A 16,468-nucleotide genomic window follows, 5' to 3' on the forward strand; every position below is an offset into this window, starting at 1 on the left:
AGTAAAGAGCTATTGTGATAATCTTAACATGATGCGGAGGGGGAACTGGAACCGGGATAATTCAGAATACAACCCCTTCCATATCAAAGCTCAGCCCCTTCCAAAGTTGGGCCTGGATCATATTTGGGTTTGATCCTCCAGTGAGACCTTGTTGCTGCCACAGCTATCCTCTCCCTGCTGCACAGTCTCTTTCCCTGCTGTGTTTACCACTAAACCATACACAATAATTGCAGCAGTAAGAGCAAGGTACTGGGGAAGTTTCGAAAGCAGTGTTCCAGGTGCTAGACTAGGAAACAGTTTTCTAGGGCACATCGGTCCATGATATATACCTCATTGCTTTGTTGCTTCCATGTAGTCTGATGGAAAAGGCAGCAAGAGAAGGGGGGTGTTTTTAGCACACTAGGCTGGGAATCTGTCAGAGTCTTAGTACAGTACAACAAAGTTTCACAATTTGGAACTGGGCAGGGAGGAAACATTAACTGGGGTAGGGAAAACAACTGAATCCATTTCCAAACCAAGCTGAGGGGTGTTTGCCCACCATTTGTGTTAAATGACAGGTTTCTGTAGCTAGAGATGCTGCTGAATCCTGCCACATATACACTATGGATCCACAGATACAAATGACATATTTCCCAAGGCATATTATGTGTGCATATATTATTAAATTACATAGGCCAGGGGCCAAAAGGTTATGTTTGGGTTTCATCCACACTGGGAGACCTTTGCCTGTCCCATTGGAACCTCTTTCGCATCCCAAAAACCTGCCTCTGAATATCAGAGAATCACATGAGACAACATTCAAAAACCACAAGCAGATGCATTTAGAAAAAGCTGGCCATGTGCACCCCTGCACAAAAACATGCTTTCCATTTGCACACTGGGCTCTTTAGATCCCAGCCATTATACCAACACTTACTGATGTTAACTTGGCATTAGCAGCATCTTGAGGAAATCAGGCAGTCAACAATGCAGTTTTTGTCCCCTTGTTGTTGATTAGTCAGAAACTACATTCTAGTCAGTCCCTGAGTCATATCTCCTTTCTTTTGGCATGCAATCTTAATAACGATGCTTCACAGAAGAGGAAGCACGTAAATGCCCTTGAAGTCTGATCATTCTTTTAGCTTAATGCATACTCAGGCAATGAAACATTATTATTGAGACATTTTCTTCCAGTGGCTGTACTGGTGATTAGTAGGGTGAATAGCTGCTGACTCAGGCTATCAGTGGCTCAGCATCCTTTGATCCCAAAAGGAGTGCTTCCATGTGGTTTGTTGTGAACCAGTACGCTAAAAAAAAATTGTGTTCCACTTGATCTGTCATAATTTGTGCCAACATGAAGAGTGTTTTATTTCATCTTGACATCATCTGGTGCCACAACCTATAGAACCTTTAAAGCCAGCGTGGAGAACCTGGGGCCCTCAAGATGGAGCTGGACTACAACTCCCATCATCCCAGACCCTGTGGGTTATTGGGAGTTGGAGTCCCAACAACCTGTGGCAAGCCAGAGGTTCCCCATCCCTGATCTAAGCACTCCTGCTCACTTACTTCAGATCTGGATTGCAAGATCACCGAAACAGCTTTAGTATATGTAAACATACTACACGTATTTCAACCAAGGAACCTGCTGTGGGAGGAGGCACAGTGTATTTGGGGCACATATATGAAACTAGGTTTTTTAAGAACCTAGACAGCATCTTAAAAAGCAGAGACATCACCTTGCCAACAAAGGTCCGTATAGTTAAAGCTATGGTTTTCCCAGTAGTGATGTATGGAAGTGAGAGCTGGACCATAAAAGAAGGCTGATCGCCGATGAATTGATGCTTTTGAATTATGGTGCTGGAGGAGACTCTTGAGAGTCCCATGGACTGCAAGAAGATCAAACCTCTCCATTCTTAAGGAAATCAGCCCTGAGTGCTCACTGGAAGGACAGATCCTGAAGCTGAGACTCCAATACTTTGGCCACCTCATGAGAAGAGAAGTCTCCCTGGAAAAGACCCTGATGTTGGGAAAGATGGAGGGCACAAGGAGAAGGGGACGACAGAGGACGAGATGGTTGGACAGTGTTCTCAAAGCTACCAGCATGAGTTTGACCAAACTGCGGGAGGCAGTGGAAGACAGGAGTGCCTGGCGTGCTCTGGTCCATGGGGTCACGAAGAGTCGGACACGACTAAACGACTAAACAACAACAACAAACAATATAAAACTATTTTTCTGGTTTTCAGTAGAAGCTGGATTTGTACCGCCCTACTTGGCTAGCGGCTATATCAGTCACAAAGCCACTCCACCCTACCTTATCTGAGCAATTTTTAAAGCATCAAAGGTGTTGCAGATAAACCTGCCAAGCATCACGCCATCTCCCCTGCCTTCTCAGAGAAATTAAAAAAGAAAAGAAAATCATTGAAAAATAAAGTTGCAAACAAATATTTGAACCGATAAGGAAAATGCTTCAGAATAAAGACAAAGAGGGCAAATCACCTAAAGCTAGGGGGAGTAGCAAATAAGTCAGCATTTGATCAACAATCTCTGTTCATGTGCCCCTTTAAGGAGGGAATACAGGACAGGAAAAGCATTGACTACACAGCAGAGGGAGGGAAACCAATTCCCAGTTGTTCCTGCATGCTTCTGTAAACAACCTAGTATAGTTTCTCTCAAGTCCTATAGCTTAGCAAATCTTTCTCATGCAGGGTTTCATATTGTATTGCTTTGTTAGGGTCCTTACTACTGTGGAATCCCCAGCCCACTGTCATTATAACAATTAGCAAAGCTAACATTTTAAGCCACTCTCATAAAAGCTTGAAATGCCATTAATTACATGCAAATATTCCCCCCCATCCCAGAGACCAGAGGAATACCTTTGAGCTAATATTTATAACAAGAAGTGTTCGACTGAGATCTCTTGTAATTTTCATCATACCTGAGGCTGTTTTCCTCATTCGATTAGCTGAATTTATCCTGAGGCAAGCCAGACATCTAGTACCAGCTAAATTCAACAACTGGAGTTTAAAATTTGGCTTAATATATCCCCATTTGGATCTGCCTGCTTAATTCTCTTTCATATGATAACATTGGTTTATTCATACCACGGACTTGCCACTTGAATGAACTTAACCACATATCTTATTCTAACAACGTAAGAAAACTTCATGGGAGAAAAATCATGTAAGTTCCTGAAAGAAACTAAAATGAAAAGTTGAGTATGAGATATAAATATTTTGTAGAGTGATGGCAGAATTTATTCCCCAGGAAAAACTATTTTTTCCATTTTCCCTTTTGGCTGATATAGATTAATTTTCTAAATGTACATGGACTGGCTCATGGGGTTTCTATAAAGATTGCAGAGCTTTGCTTTGACCACAGAAAACATTTATGTAGATGACTTTCTTCAGAAAAGAAAAGAAAATGCTTCTGTTTCTTTTTATGCAGGCACACTTACCACTTTGGAGAAGTTGTTATGGCTTGTTCCTTAGACTTTTCATCAAAACAGCTAAGACTTAAGTTTCCAAGTGAAACATTCACTACAGTCATTCTCTGCAATTGGCAAGAGAACATAATAAATGCCCTGTTGGATCAGACCAAAGGCCTGTCCAGCATTCTCTTCTCCAAATGCTCATCTAGATGCTTATGGGACATCCACAAGATATGAGTGTGATAGTCCTCTCTCTCACTCATGATCCCCTGGTATTCCAGAGATATACTCAAATGAACATATGGATATACTCCACCCATAAGGTGCTTCTTCCCCATTTGGTTCACAGGAGAAGTCATCTCTCTATAGTGGTTCCATTTATTGAATCAACTGCTCCCTCAGTGGTGGAAGAAAGGCATATGCTAGGATGCACACTCATCTTCCCATGTTCAAAACACAAAGCCCTGGAATTGCAAAAGAAGTTCTTCCCACATATTCATTGCAGCTTGTGGTGATTTGTTACAAGAGACAGCCCAAAATGCTCATCTCTGTATGTCAAAAAGACATTGTTCTTGGTTCAAAGGGTTTCCAATCTAGCAAAAGAAAGAAGGCATAGATGATCTGTTGTGAAAGAAGGTACCATTTTACATTCTTTTTCAAAAAAAAAAATTAAAATGAAGAGAATCATAATTTTAAATAATGCACCCGGCAGTCTGATGCCATAAAATGTTGTAAAATGTGCTTTTATTTGAGTTGTGAACTGGTCTGTAACAAATTGTAATTCTAGCTATCCTTAACAGTTAGAAGCTGAAATGGGATTCACACCAATAATTGCAGCATTCCTCTACTATGTAAGCATCTTAAGCTGCATTTAAGAGAAAATATCATTGAGCCTAGCCTATTATTTCTGCATGATTGAAGCACACTGGTTGTTGTAATGCACTTTAAAAAGGCAAGACTTCCAAAACAATGTATCCATTATTTGACACTCCAATGAACTTTAAAATATTTTATGTCCACAGTAAAAAAAGGGAGAGAGGGAGGGAGAGGGAGAGAGAGAAATTATGCTTGTGTATTTGGTCTTAGGCCAGGGACAAAAGTTTCAAATATTAGTGTCCATGGCCCAGGTTGCTCACTTGTGGGTTCAATTTTTTAAAAATAAAACCAAATCTCCTACTTGCCAGAACCTCAAGAAATTAAAGGCTACCATCATTTTCCTTATATAGGAAATGTTGACTGCTCGTCAGCTGTTCACTTGTTGACATTTCCTGCTTGCTAATTTTATTGGGTCTTTTTAGTCTTTTTGAAAAAGTGTGACAGCAGCTAGCAGCACCCATGACATTATCTTCTATTCCCACCCATCTGAGTGTGGGTCTTTCCACCTTACTTCCTGTGAGAAATACTGTGGTCATCCATCTAGCTTACCTTTTTCCTTCAGATTTTGAGGCCTAGTTGACAGCAGGGGTGCAAACTTGAATAAATGTATATTTACAAACCTACATAACTTTTAAAAATAAACCGTCTTATAGCTAGTTTCCCTTGGCTGCTACTTCAGCATATTTCCTCCCAGATACTGATTTCCTGAATTAGTTGCATTGCTGATCTCACCAAATCAGGGACCGCACAGTGAACACAATGATGTTACAAACCTAATAAGATATGGCTATATGATTATGTCAGCAAGGACAATTGAGGATGAATTGTGTAAATAGCTTTCAAAGGAAGTTAATTTATTTTCATTGTACATCTTGGATGTTGTACAGCTAACAAGGTGTGTTGGGGGGGGGGAGAATCACTAAAACTGAGAGGCCATGTCTCAGCACTTCCAAAAAATACTTGTGGAAGACTTGGAGTAGTTGCAGCTGGCTGATTAATCCACATAATATCTCACAAATGAATGTGCGATTTGATACTATGGAAAAGCATTAAATTGTATGCAGCTAAGTTATACACAGAGTATACTCATTGCATGGGAATCAGGTGGCGCTGTGGGTTAAACCACAGAGCCGAGGACTTGCTGATCAGAAGGTCGGCGGTTCGAATCCCCACAACAGGGTGAGCTCCCATTGCTCGGTCCCAGCTCCTGCCAACCTAGCAGTTCAAAAGCGCGTCAAAGTGCAAGTAGATAAACAGGTACCGCTCCGGCCGGAAGGTAAACGGCATTTCCGTGCGTTGCTCTGGTTCGCCAGAAGCGGCTTAGTCATGCTGGCCACATGACCCGGAAGCTGTAAGCCGGCTCCTTGGCCAATAAAGCGAGATGAGCGCCGCAACCCCAGAGTCAGCCATGACTGGACCTAATGGTCAGGGGTCCCTTTACCTTTTATACTCATTGCAACACATGAAACTGAACTAATCATGTCCATTAATTTATTTTCAGGGTATGACTAACAGTAGATATAATCCATTAGACTGAATCCAGTGCTACAGCTCCATTGGTCTAAAGACCAATGTGCACAGTGGAACTTCCTCTTCCTATTCCCCCCTCCACCACCATCACCACACACCCTAAGAAACAGCCCTGAGGTGTTTGAGGCTTAGTCATGCTGGCTTAGTCATGCTGGCCACATGACCCGGAAGCTGTAAGCCGGCTCCTTGGCCAATAAAGCAAGATGAGCGCCGCAACCCCAGAGTCAGCCATGACTGGACCTAATGGTCAGGGGTCCCTTTACCTTTTATACTCATTGCAACACATGAAACTGAACTAATCATGTCCATTAATTTATTTTCAGGGTATGACTAACAGTAGATATAATCCATTAGACTGAATCCAGTGCTACAGCTCCATTGGTCTAAAGACCAATGTGCACAGTGGAACTTCCTCTTCCTATTCCCCCCTCCACCACCATCACCACACACCCTAAGAAACAGCCCTGAGGTGTTTGAGGACCCCCCTGAACAGATTTTGGGGGTGTACGGGGAGAGGAAATGGAAGTTCCGCTGCACCAGTGGAACCCACTGGCACAGCATTGGGTTCTAAGGTAACATGAGACAAAGTGTCTAAGGTAACATGAGACAATACAATCGTTCTGCCTGAGGTAATGAGAGGCAGTACCAAAACTCCATCTGAAGCAATACAAAAGCCTACGGTGTGTTACCTGTGAATGGCAAGTTACACATGCATGCCACCACTTGTTACCACCTATGCATCTATGAAGTAATGCTATCTGTGGAGGTGGTCTCATGGCAGCAACATAGGAAAACACCCGTAGCATTGTATCTTCATTCTTCAAGGCCTGACTTCTGATCTTTTCTGTGTGGACATGTTCTATATTGACCAAGTAAGAGGCCCATTTATTACACTTGCTTTTGGTTATTTAACTACATTCCACTATACATGAAGGTACAAAGCTGTGAGGGCCATGTGTTCAATAAGTGCACCCAGTAAGATATCCAAGATGTGCAATGAAAATAAATTAACTTTCTTTGAAAAGTACTTACACAGCTCCAGCACAGTAACCATTTTCAGACTTAAATCTCTCATTCCCTTTCATTTTTCCTTTTCAAAATTCCCAAACCAGTCTGCATTCTCTATAGATTAATAGTGCACCAAATTTCAGTTTTTCATGTCTTGAATATAAGAGGGGAAGGAAGCCTCTCTGAAACCTAAATATTTTTATATTTCTCCCCCTCTAAAGGCCAGACCCATTTTAAAAAAAAAAAAATGCTAACGCACTCTGTGCAAGCTGAATTTCATATGCAGAAGCTGGAGCTCAAATCTCTGCTTTGTGGGGGAGGGACAAACCATTGAAAATTGGGAATGCTGACAGACCTTTAGAGTGACTACAGAACTAATACTGGCACCTCTATTTAAAAAATAGTCTTTACCTTCAGAAGTAAACTATAGAGGAGACAAAATTCAGTGTTTTGACAGAAATGCTACTGCAAGTGCTTGTAAAAAAAGTAATATATTCCACAAGACCTCAGGGTTTACTCTCCAATAAGGATTGGGAAAGAGATGCGCCCCACTGTGAGCACACAGTAAGACGGTTTCACATAAAAAGTTGGTAATTAGTCCCTGAGTGAATAAAGTGGGAGAGATAAGAGATTGGTACTTACTGAGGCAACACAAAAAATGTTTTTCCTTGTAGTTAGAGCTGAAAGGGTGAGTGGGAAGAAGGATGCCATTTCCACCATTTTTAATTGTACAAGACTTTTAGAACTTGGAAGTGCTGATTTCTTAATATTATGCTTAAGCACAGGGACTCACTGTTGAGTATTCAGATGTATAAGCCACCTGAATACTACAAAAAGCAGAAGTGCTTTAAGCTCCAAAGATTGTCTTGTTAAAGTTATAGATTTGATTTCATGACATCGCAGACATCAATACAGTTCTGCTGGCATTGCATTTGTATTTCCCCAACATTTGCCATTAGTTTTTCACAGTCTTTTTTTCCAGAAGGTAAATAATTTTCTATAAATAAATCAAATGCCTCCACCACCATCGGTGCGACTAAAACTTATTTTAAAACATCAGTAACAAAGAGGTTTTTTTTTTCTTCCCTCCATCTCCCACTACAATGTAAAGGAGAGCAAAATGATCACTTAATATGCATTTTCATGCATAACCTATTATGGATATCATTATTTAAAAGGCACAATCTAAAAAGACAAACCTTATCATGATTTTTTTGCACTAATCTTAAAGTCTTTGCAAGAGACACCAGAAGTTGTCTGAGAGGCATAATTTATTTAATACTTTCCCTTCAGTGTTAGTCTTGCCAGAAACTTGTCTTTCACCACCTTGCTTGTTTCATTTTTTAAAATAAATCAGACTGCTATGAGACATTTTATTAAAAAGCCATAAATTCCCATGACAAAACTATGAACACATTCCAATATGAAATAAGAGCATTGGACTTCACTAACTGACTCATCACTGCACATGTAAATTGCCGTAATAATATATTGCAATTCTTTCCTCTCACACCCACAACCCCCGTTTCGTTTTTCTTCATCATTTATTATCAATACCTATAGAGCTAATGGGATTTGCCTCAAGTCTGGTAATATGACCTCAAACACATTCAATACTTTATGAATGAAGACTACCTCTGGATCAAACACCTCCAGAGCAGATTGTACTCTGTTCTAAGATCTATGCCATCTTTTCATCGCTACCAAGGAACTCTGTGCAGAAACAGAGATGTAAGGACTAGCCATTCAGAGTAATTTACTTTTGCATACAAAATGCTCTATGCAATGAAAAATGAATGAGAAATGGCCTTATCTATAAATACAAACTGAGGAAGCAGCGCAATGTTTCAAGTATTTATGCTATGTTGGAAAAAGATACGGTCACACACAAAAATTGGGACTGCAGGGCAAAGTTTGTTGTTGTCAAGTTACATACCTCCTGTCACAAGTACCAGCGACTGGTTATCAGCAGTACAGATAGAAGTCTTTGCCAGGTTAGAAGACCCATCATTTGAGCTGTACCATTTAGCAATGCAATTTAACGCAATGTGATGAAAACACTTTCATTTGGCTGGTTCATGCATATGTGGTGATAGGAGGGCATCGTATGATTTTAAACCTGCTTAAACACCTGAGCATGATCCCTCATCTTCCTGCACCCCCACGGCTTCATAGCCACAGATTTTTATTTAATTCTTTAAGAGAGAGTTGTGCTAAAAAGAGGGAGCTGGTGGAATGGAGGGACAGCGTGTGATGGTTAAATGTGCATTGAAAGTGTGAGAGAGGACCCATCTATACATAAGAGCAGAGGTTTTATGCTGCGCTCAGCCTGGAATAACCCTCATTAGAGAAGCATTTTCCCCCTCAGTCATTTAGAGACTTGCCTTTTAGAGAGTTACGTGTGCCACACCTAAAAAGCAGGCTTCTAGAGCAGTATGTTGATGTGAGAGAAGGCATTCCAGCAATCAGTTTTGCTCCAGGATTCAGTGGAGATGATACTGAAGCAGATGAGTAAGTACAGGATGTGTGGAAATATTTGCAAACTATTTGACCTCCAGAAAAAGTCAAAATCATCTGACAGCTAGAAAAAACTAATATATAGACATCCAGCCACCATGTGATGTACTAGTCAATCTGTCTAAAGGACAATGGTTTCAATTCAGGGGGGAAGAGGAGAGAGAGAGAAGGAAAGAATTTAGTAATTGAAAAATGTATTTTTGAGGGATTCAGGTCAAGCAGGTTATTTTGGCAGTCACTGGAGTGTACCAGATGGTTCATTAGCATAAGGGTAGACAAGTCAAAGGCTTTCAGAATAATTTAGGAAATGTCAAAAAGAAACAAGATCCCTGTCATTTTTTATTAGAATTAACTGCATCATATCCTGGACAGAGACTTCACCTTGGGTCAGAAAAATTAATACAGAATTATATGAATTGTGTAATATGTCGGGTTAAAGCTACGCCCTCCTCTGGGGACTCATTTGCTGGCAATATATTACAGTCCTCTATGTTAGGAGTCTTCAGCCTTTGCCTCCATAAGATGGGGGGGGGGGGGACAGCTGACCTTGCTCAAAACCCATTGGTGTCTAATTGATCTGAGGTATACGCAGAATTTCAACAAGACGCTCCACTAAAGCTGTGCTGTGATCATTTTCCCAGGAAACTTGGCAGAGGGATTTAACCTGAATATTCAACAGCATGTAAAGCATCCTTTTGTCATGAGCAAAATACAGTGAAACACCATTTTAAATAAACAGGAGTTAAAATGTGTCTTTTTATTTTAAATACATATATAATGTGATTCTGTCTGTCTCTCTCTCTTTTTTTTACTTTTTATTCAGATGTCAAAACCCTAGAGAACTTCCAGCTGGTGGAAGGTGTTCAAGAACAAGTGAATACTGCTTTGCTGGACTACACAATGTGCAACTATCCACAGCAGACAGAAAAATTCGGGCAGCTTCTCCTGCGACTTCCGGAAATCCGGGCAATCAGTATGCAGGCTGAAGAATACCTCTACTATAAACACCTGAACGGGGATGTGCCGTGTAATAACCTCCTCATTGAAATGCTGCATGCAAAGAGAGCATAAATTATATCCTTTTAAAGCCTCTGCTTTTGAGGAGAAAAAGCAAAATACTCTGAACTACTCCAAACGACACTAATTAAAAAGAACTTGGTTTAAAGGAACTTTGTCCCCCCCAATGGTGTAATAATCAAATACTTAATAGTAAATAAGTGATGTATCAGGGTATTTGTATTGCAAACTGTGAATCAAACCCTACACAGTCTCCCCAAAGGAACATGTATAGGACTTTATCACTAGAATGAAAGGAGATTACAAATGGATATGGATACCGTTGCCAATGACAAACAAACAAAAAAGGAAGGAAGGAACAATTTTTGTAAGTTAAAACTTTTGCCAGTTGCCACTATTGAGAAATTTAGGAACAAGTTTTATCTGTGTTATTCAGCTAACAGAGCAAAGGGATCTGTATGAACTACATCCCTTCTTGTTAGCAGGACTGAAAGCACCTCTGATGGACACAAAACTGCAGTCACCCTATGGCATCCTTCCAAGATCTGCATTCTTATCTCTCCTCCAGAAAGGATGTGTAGCACCAATCTAAAAAAGTTCTCAAGTAGGCCACACACACACACACTAGCACCACCAAAACAGCCTAGGGTGGGGGCTTTGGGGGACTGTCTGTAACTCAGGCCTGCAAACAGCTAATATTTTAAAAGAAATGTTCATAAACTAGTGTGACATTCTTAATATGTTTCCAAAGTTTGTTTTTGTCATTGTGTTCATGTTGATCGTCCAGGCAGTATCCCTCTTCCACCAATGGGAGGAGGAACGGCTACAAGCGTCAGAATTAAGCTGCTCCAAAGCAACCGCTGTTGGATCGTGTTTCCAGTGCAGCGGCTCAAGCTTTGCTGAAATGGCTTCTCAAAGCTTTTAGTGCCAAATAATAAGCTTGCGGATACTACTCAGCCTCTTGGCTGTCATCGAAAAGAAAAACAGTATTTCTTTCTTCAAGGTTTCAGTCAGCAGCATCTCTTGATCTGCTGCACTTAATCTGCAACCTAGATAAAATGAACTACTTGGATTTAATAAAGCAATTAATTTCAGTGGCTTCAGACTGTGCCACCGAGTTTTGGACACAGTGATGGGATGCACAAGTTGCTCGCCAACCTGTGGCTGCCACGCCCCATGAGCATCTATGCTGTCACAACAGCAGGGCTGCATCACAAAGCTAAACACAGACAGCTGGGCATCTATCTATTACAGCCTCTCAAGGGCTCAACAAACACCCTGCGTTGTTGGTTTTTGTTTTTGCTGCCTACCTAAGACAGAAAGAACAGGAGGATTGTCAAGTACCATATTACATGACTGATGGGTCTCAGGTTGTGCAGATCTTTTCTAGAATTGCCAGTCGGCCACAATTCTGGCCTGACAGAAAGCCTGTATCAGGATCCGAAAAGCCAACAAAAGTCAGACATGGCCAATTCCTGGTTAACGAGGACCCTGGATTTGGAGGGGTCCTCAGACCCGCAAGGGTCCTTTAGTGGGCCCCCTTCTATATTGGTGGGCCTGCCCATGGGCTTGCCTGGTCACTGGAAGGGAGGTATGGGATGCCATTTTAAATTCCACACTATGCCCTGGGATTGCCAGGCACTGGTGCCAGTAGGCTCTGCTGAGGCGTCTTAGTTGCCCAAGGCTGATAACCTGCCCAATTCTACCCTGGTTCTACCCATGGGTAACCAATTCCATCTGGGGTCTACTGCCTATCCACTTGTTTCTGAACTCACTAAACTTCTAGGGATTTCTGTTCGTTCACTCTGCCCTGAGCTGTCTGTTTTTATCCCTGGCCCTCCCTCTGGGCCTCACAGTCCTGGTGTGGCCCAGGATGCATGTTTTTGCCAACTTTAGATGACTTCATCTCAGGGACTGCACCAGTGCAAGGGGAGAATGCAATGCATTATACAATCATACAGTTCCCTGTACTGGTGTAGCACCCCACTGTGTCAGACGATTCTGCATCTTCCCCTATCCCCACAAGCTGAAATCCAAGTACTTCAGCTTTAACTAAATTCTGGGTCACGTTGTAGGTAATAAAAGACCTTTAAAAAAAATGATTTTACCTATGCAAGATTTAAAAATATTCAAAATGTATAAGCTGGTTGGTTAGTATTACTGGTAGTTTTTAGTACAGTCTATGGATTCAGAAAATACATTTTAAACCAATTATTCAAACAAAAATATGTGAGGACAGAAGAGTGATACTGCCAGGTCCATGTAGACCAAAGTCTGCTGCAGAACAAATATTGGAGAAGGACAAATAACTCTCTATCCAAAATGAAGATATCAGTATTATAAAATGCAGTGCCACTGTTAAGAAAGCTTTGCCTTATTTCAGAATTCTAAATGGTAACTATACAGATGCAGATCAACGTATGTTTGGGGGAAGTATTAATACTTTACATATTTGAAGGGGGGGAAAGATGATGGTTGTTTACATTTGTTAGGTCCTGGGGTGGGGGGAACAGTGATGATGTTGCAAAGCAGTGATTTCCTTAATGTTGCTTTCTGATTGGTAATTAGTTTACCAGTACTTAATTACTGTATGTCGTGAGACACTAAAATCAATAAGGGAATCTCATTTATACTTTAATTTTTTAATTTTTAGATTATTGGCTGCACAATCACTTGTAGAAACTGTATTAAAACTTCTACTCCCTTAGCTTTGTTTGTTTTCATGAGGATTGCTGGCTTTTAAATAGTTTATTTATATTGTATATCACAGTTTTCATTGTAGACAATTATGATGCTAATTTATTGTTCCTTGGTTTCATCTTTATATAAAAATATAGCCAGAATAAAGAAGCCAAATATATGTGTTTATTACAGCATGTCTTCAAGTTAGTGGAACATAGTTCAGGGACATACAAGGATCTTTACAGTTTAAGATCATTTGCTTGATTAAATGTCTGTAAATCTTTATAATTCTAAATGTGGTTTATTTAAAATCTATTGTAAATTTAGTGATTCGCACCTTCCTTTATTTCACGTGAGCCTAGTGAGGTGCATTCTTACCTGAAAATTCTTTTCTAAGCAGTGGACATTGTATACCAAAGACAACGTTTATTTCTTTTGTATTACTACAGAACAGAGAGTTTTATCACCCCATGGATCTGGTCTAATAATCTTTTACCTTGTGGATCAGAGCCATGAGGGAAGTGTGGGGAAGAATGAAGTACGAAAAATCCTTGCTCATACAAAGTGGTATTCCCTTGTCTGCCCGCTACCAATACTTCTGCTGTCCCATGACTGTCCAACCTCAAACACCCTCACTGAAAGTCAGCCTCAGGCTGACTTTATTGTGGTAAAAATAAATATTTGGGATCAACAGAACCATTTTACCAAGGAACTTTGGACTAGTGGGCATCAAACAACAGCTTGCCATGCTACTTGGAGCGTCTCCTTCAAAAGTAAGGAGCCACTTGGTAGTTCAGTCAGTGGAGTATGAGACTCAGTTTCATGGTTGTGGGTTCAAGCCGCATGCTGGGCAAAAGATTTCTGCATTGCAGGGGGAAACGACTAGATGACCCTTTTGGTCCCTTCCAACTCTACACTTCTATGATTATATGAGATTTTTGGGGTCTACTGTTTAATGAGGGGGTGGGAAATAAAAAAATCTCACTAGAAACGCTTAAATCCTTGGGTGCATCTAAAATAGTTATTTGAATCCCAGCCAATAAAATACAAATAACTGACAAATTACATATAATGCCTCACCCTTCCAAATGGCAGAACTACTCCACTTCCATCATCATAAGAATACTAATTATGGTGTTCACCTAGCAGCTGGTGAAGCAGCATTGGTAGCTGTGCTGAGAATGATGGCTGGGAAGAGCACTTTTTGTTGGTACCCAAGTCTCCTGGAGGATGTCTGTCTGAAGGACTTGCCCTGGATTCTAACATTTGTTTGTGCAGTAAAGATGGGTGGGGATAGCAGACTTAGCTAAGTCTAGCATGTGCAGCTCTTAGGTATTTGTATCATGCACCATCAATTCTGTCTTAAGAATATTTCACCCTACCTTCTCTATACAAATGGGAACATTGCTTTTAAGAAGAAGAAAATAAATGAAGTTATCAACAGTGGCATTTAAAAGGTAACTAGGAGAGTGTTCAGTTCACATATAGATATGGATGGTGAGGATTTTTACACTGTCACACACCAGTATTTTGTAAGCCCTTAACTTTTTTGTTGAAAACCATAGCATATTTTACTGAAATTATGAAAGCAGAATAAAACCACTAACAAAGCACAATTCTCTAATAGACACAACCAGATCATTAATGTAAGGATGTTAAAGGCAAAGAATGATTAATGGAAACGGTTTCAAATAAAATAGAGCACATATTAGTCAATATCTGTGGTTCCAAGAAGCCGTCTGATAGCCCAAGCTTGCAAAACTAATGTTAATTGTTAACCACTTTGTAACAATACATTTACTTACAATTGCTTTCTTGATTACATATTAGTAAAAGCAGACTAAAATTCAAAGGTTTTGGCTTTGGCTGGTTTCTTATAGTTGTTCAGTGTTTGTAACCAGACAATCTGTAAGTGTCTGAATATTTGTATTACAAATATGTTCCGCAGCTGCCTGGCATTTGAATCCATGCAACCCTTTTAGAATGTGCAGTTAGTTACTTGTTAAAGTTCTCTTACTGTATCTGTGAAGTTCATGTTGTCTCATGTCAATTCTTGCCAGGAATTTTCTCAACACCAATGGATTTTTATTTCCAGTATTTCAATAAATATTGATATGGCCATTCTGATCATTTTAAAATTGTTTCTATGACAACTTCATTGTAAAAGAAAAAGAAAGGGAGAGACGGAGAGAGGTCCCACAGCAGAGGTGGAGAACAATATTGATGCAGAAAGGTCTGTCATGCAGTCTCCTGACATCATCAGCTAAAATGTTATTATCAGGTCTCGAAAATACCTCTGCCCAAGACCGTGGAGAATTGTAGCTAATCAGAGAAGACAATAATACAAGGCTAAATGGGACAGTGATCTAACTCATTAAGAAGGAATAGCATGGTTTAGAATTTACACAAAATAATATTTCAGACCTGGTCCACAGGAAAGTGTAGAAAATTGTGTACTGTATGGTTTTGTAAAGAAAGAGAATAAGGAAAGTTTTCTCTAGAACTTGTGGACATCCAATGGAGTTGAATAATGGAGGATTCTGGAAAAAGACAAAGTACTTTTCACATGGTGCATAGTTAAAACGTACGTTATTCATTCCCACAGAAGGCAGCGATGGCCACCAATTTGGATGCCTTTCAAAGGAGATTAGACAAATCAATGGAGAATAGGGCTATCAATGGCTGCTAACCCTGATGACTATGTTCCACCTCCGCTGTCAAAGACAGCATGCTTCTGAACACCAGTCACTGGCAACAGCAGGAAGAGCAGTACTCCAGGTCCTGTTTACAGTCTTTGTACGGGTACCTGGTTGGCCTCTGTGAGAACAGGGTACTGGAATGGATGGGCCACAGCCTGATCCAGCAGGGCTCTTTTTACATTCCTGTGGCATCAAAAGCAGCCGGCCTACAATGATTCTCTCTCGCAGTTTTCACCTACAAGCTGAATGCCACCTGACTTCATAACCTGTTTTGTTTTGCAGTCCTGGGCAACAAAACTTGGCTTACTTGAAGCCTTGTGAGCTATACAGTGCACGGTCCTAAAGCTCTCACCTCACACATCATTACATGCAGCCAAGCCACCTATTTTAAATTTACTCTTTTTATCTTTTAAAATGTGGCATTAAGAACTCATCGTTGTTTTATGCATTCAGCATATTTTTGGAAATAGGATCCAAATAAATTTGAACGTCAAACTATTAACCTTGTTTTTTTCTTGCTTATGGTCACAGCCACACCACTGAGTTCTAGCACTTTTATACAACAGCCACAGTTTCCCACCAATAATCTCGGGAACTACCATTTGTTAAGGGCGCTGAAAATTGCAGTTCTGTGAGGAGCTCTCCTAACAATTCTAGGCACCCTTAGCAAGCCATGACTGTAAAGTGGTATAAGAATGCTTTAAACATATGGTGTAGACGTGACTTTGGGCTA

General features: G+C 40.5%; 1 protein-coding gene and 1 long non-coding RNA gene across 8 annotated transcripts in view; one reads left to right on the plus strand and one right to left on the minus strand.

Moving 5' to 3' along the window:
• The window catches only part of NR5A2 (nuclear receptor subfamily 5 group A member 2), a 116,586-nt gene extending 101,412 nt beyond the window's left edge, over positions 1-15,174 (plus strand). For all 4 annotated transcript variants that reach the window (XM_083620333.1, XM_083620332.1, XM_083620335.1 and 1 more), the window contains exon 7: positions 10,161-15,174. In XM_083620333.1, the coding sequence (XP_083476459.1) occupies positions 10,161-10,408 (248 nt within the window). In that variant the 3' untranslated portion in view covers positions 10,409-15,174. The remainder of the gene's footprint in view (positions 1-10,160) is intronic.
• LOC310765439 overlaps positions 1-16,468 on the minus strand; it is a 126,125-nt gene that overhangs the window by 63,339 nt on the left and 46,318 nt on the right. The window lies entirely within an intron of this gene.

This window comes from Podarcis filfolensis (assembly GCF_964270895.1).
Source record: "Podarcis filfolensis genome assembly, chromosome: 6".
Lineage (NCBI taxonomy): Eukaryota > Metazoa > Chordata > Lepidosauria > Squamata > Lacertidae > Podarcis > Podarcis filfolensis.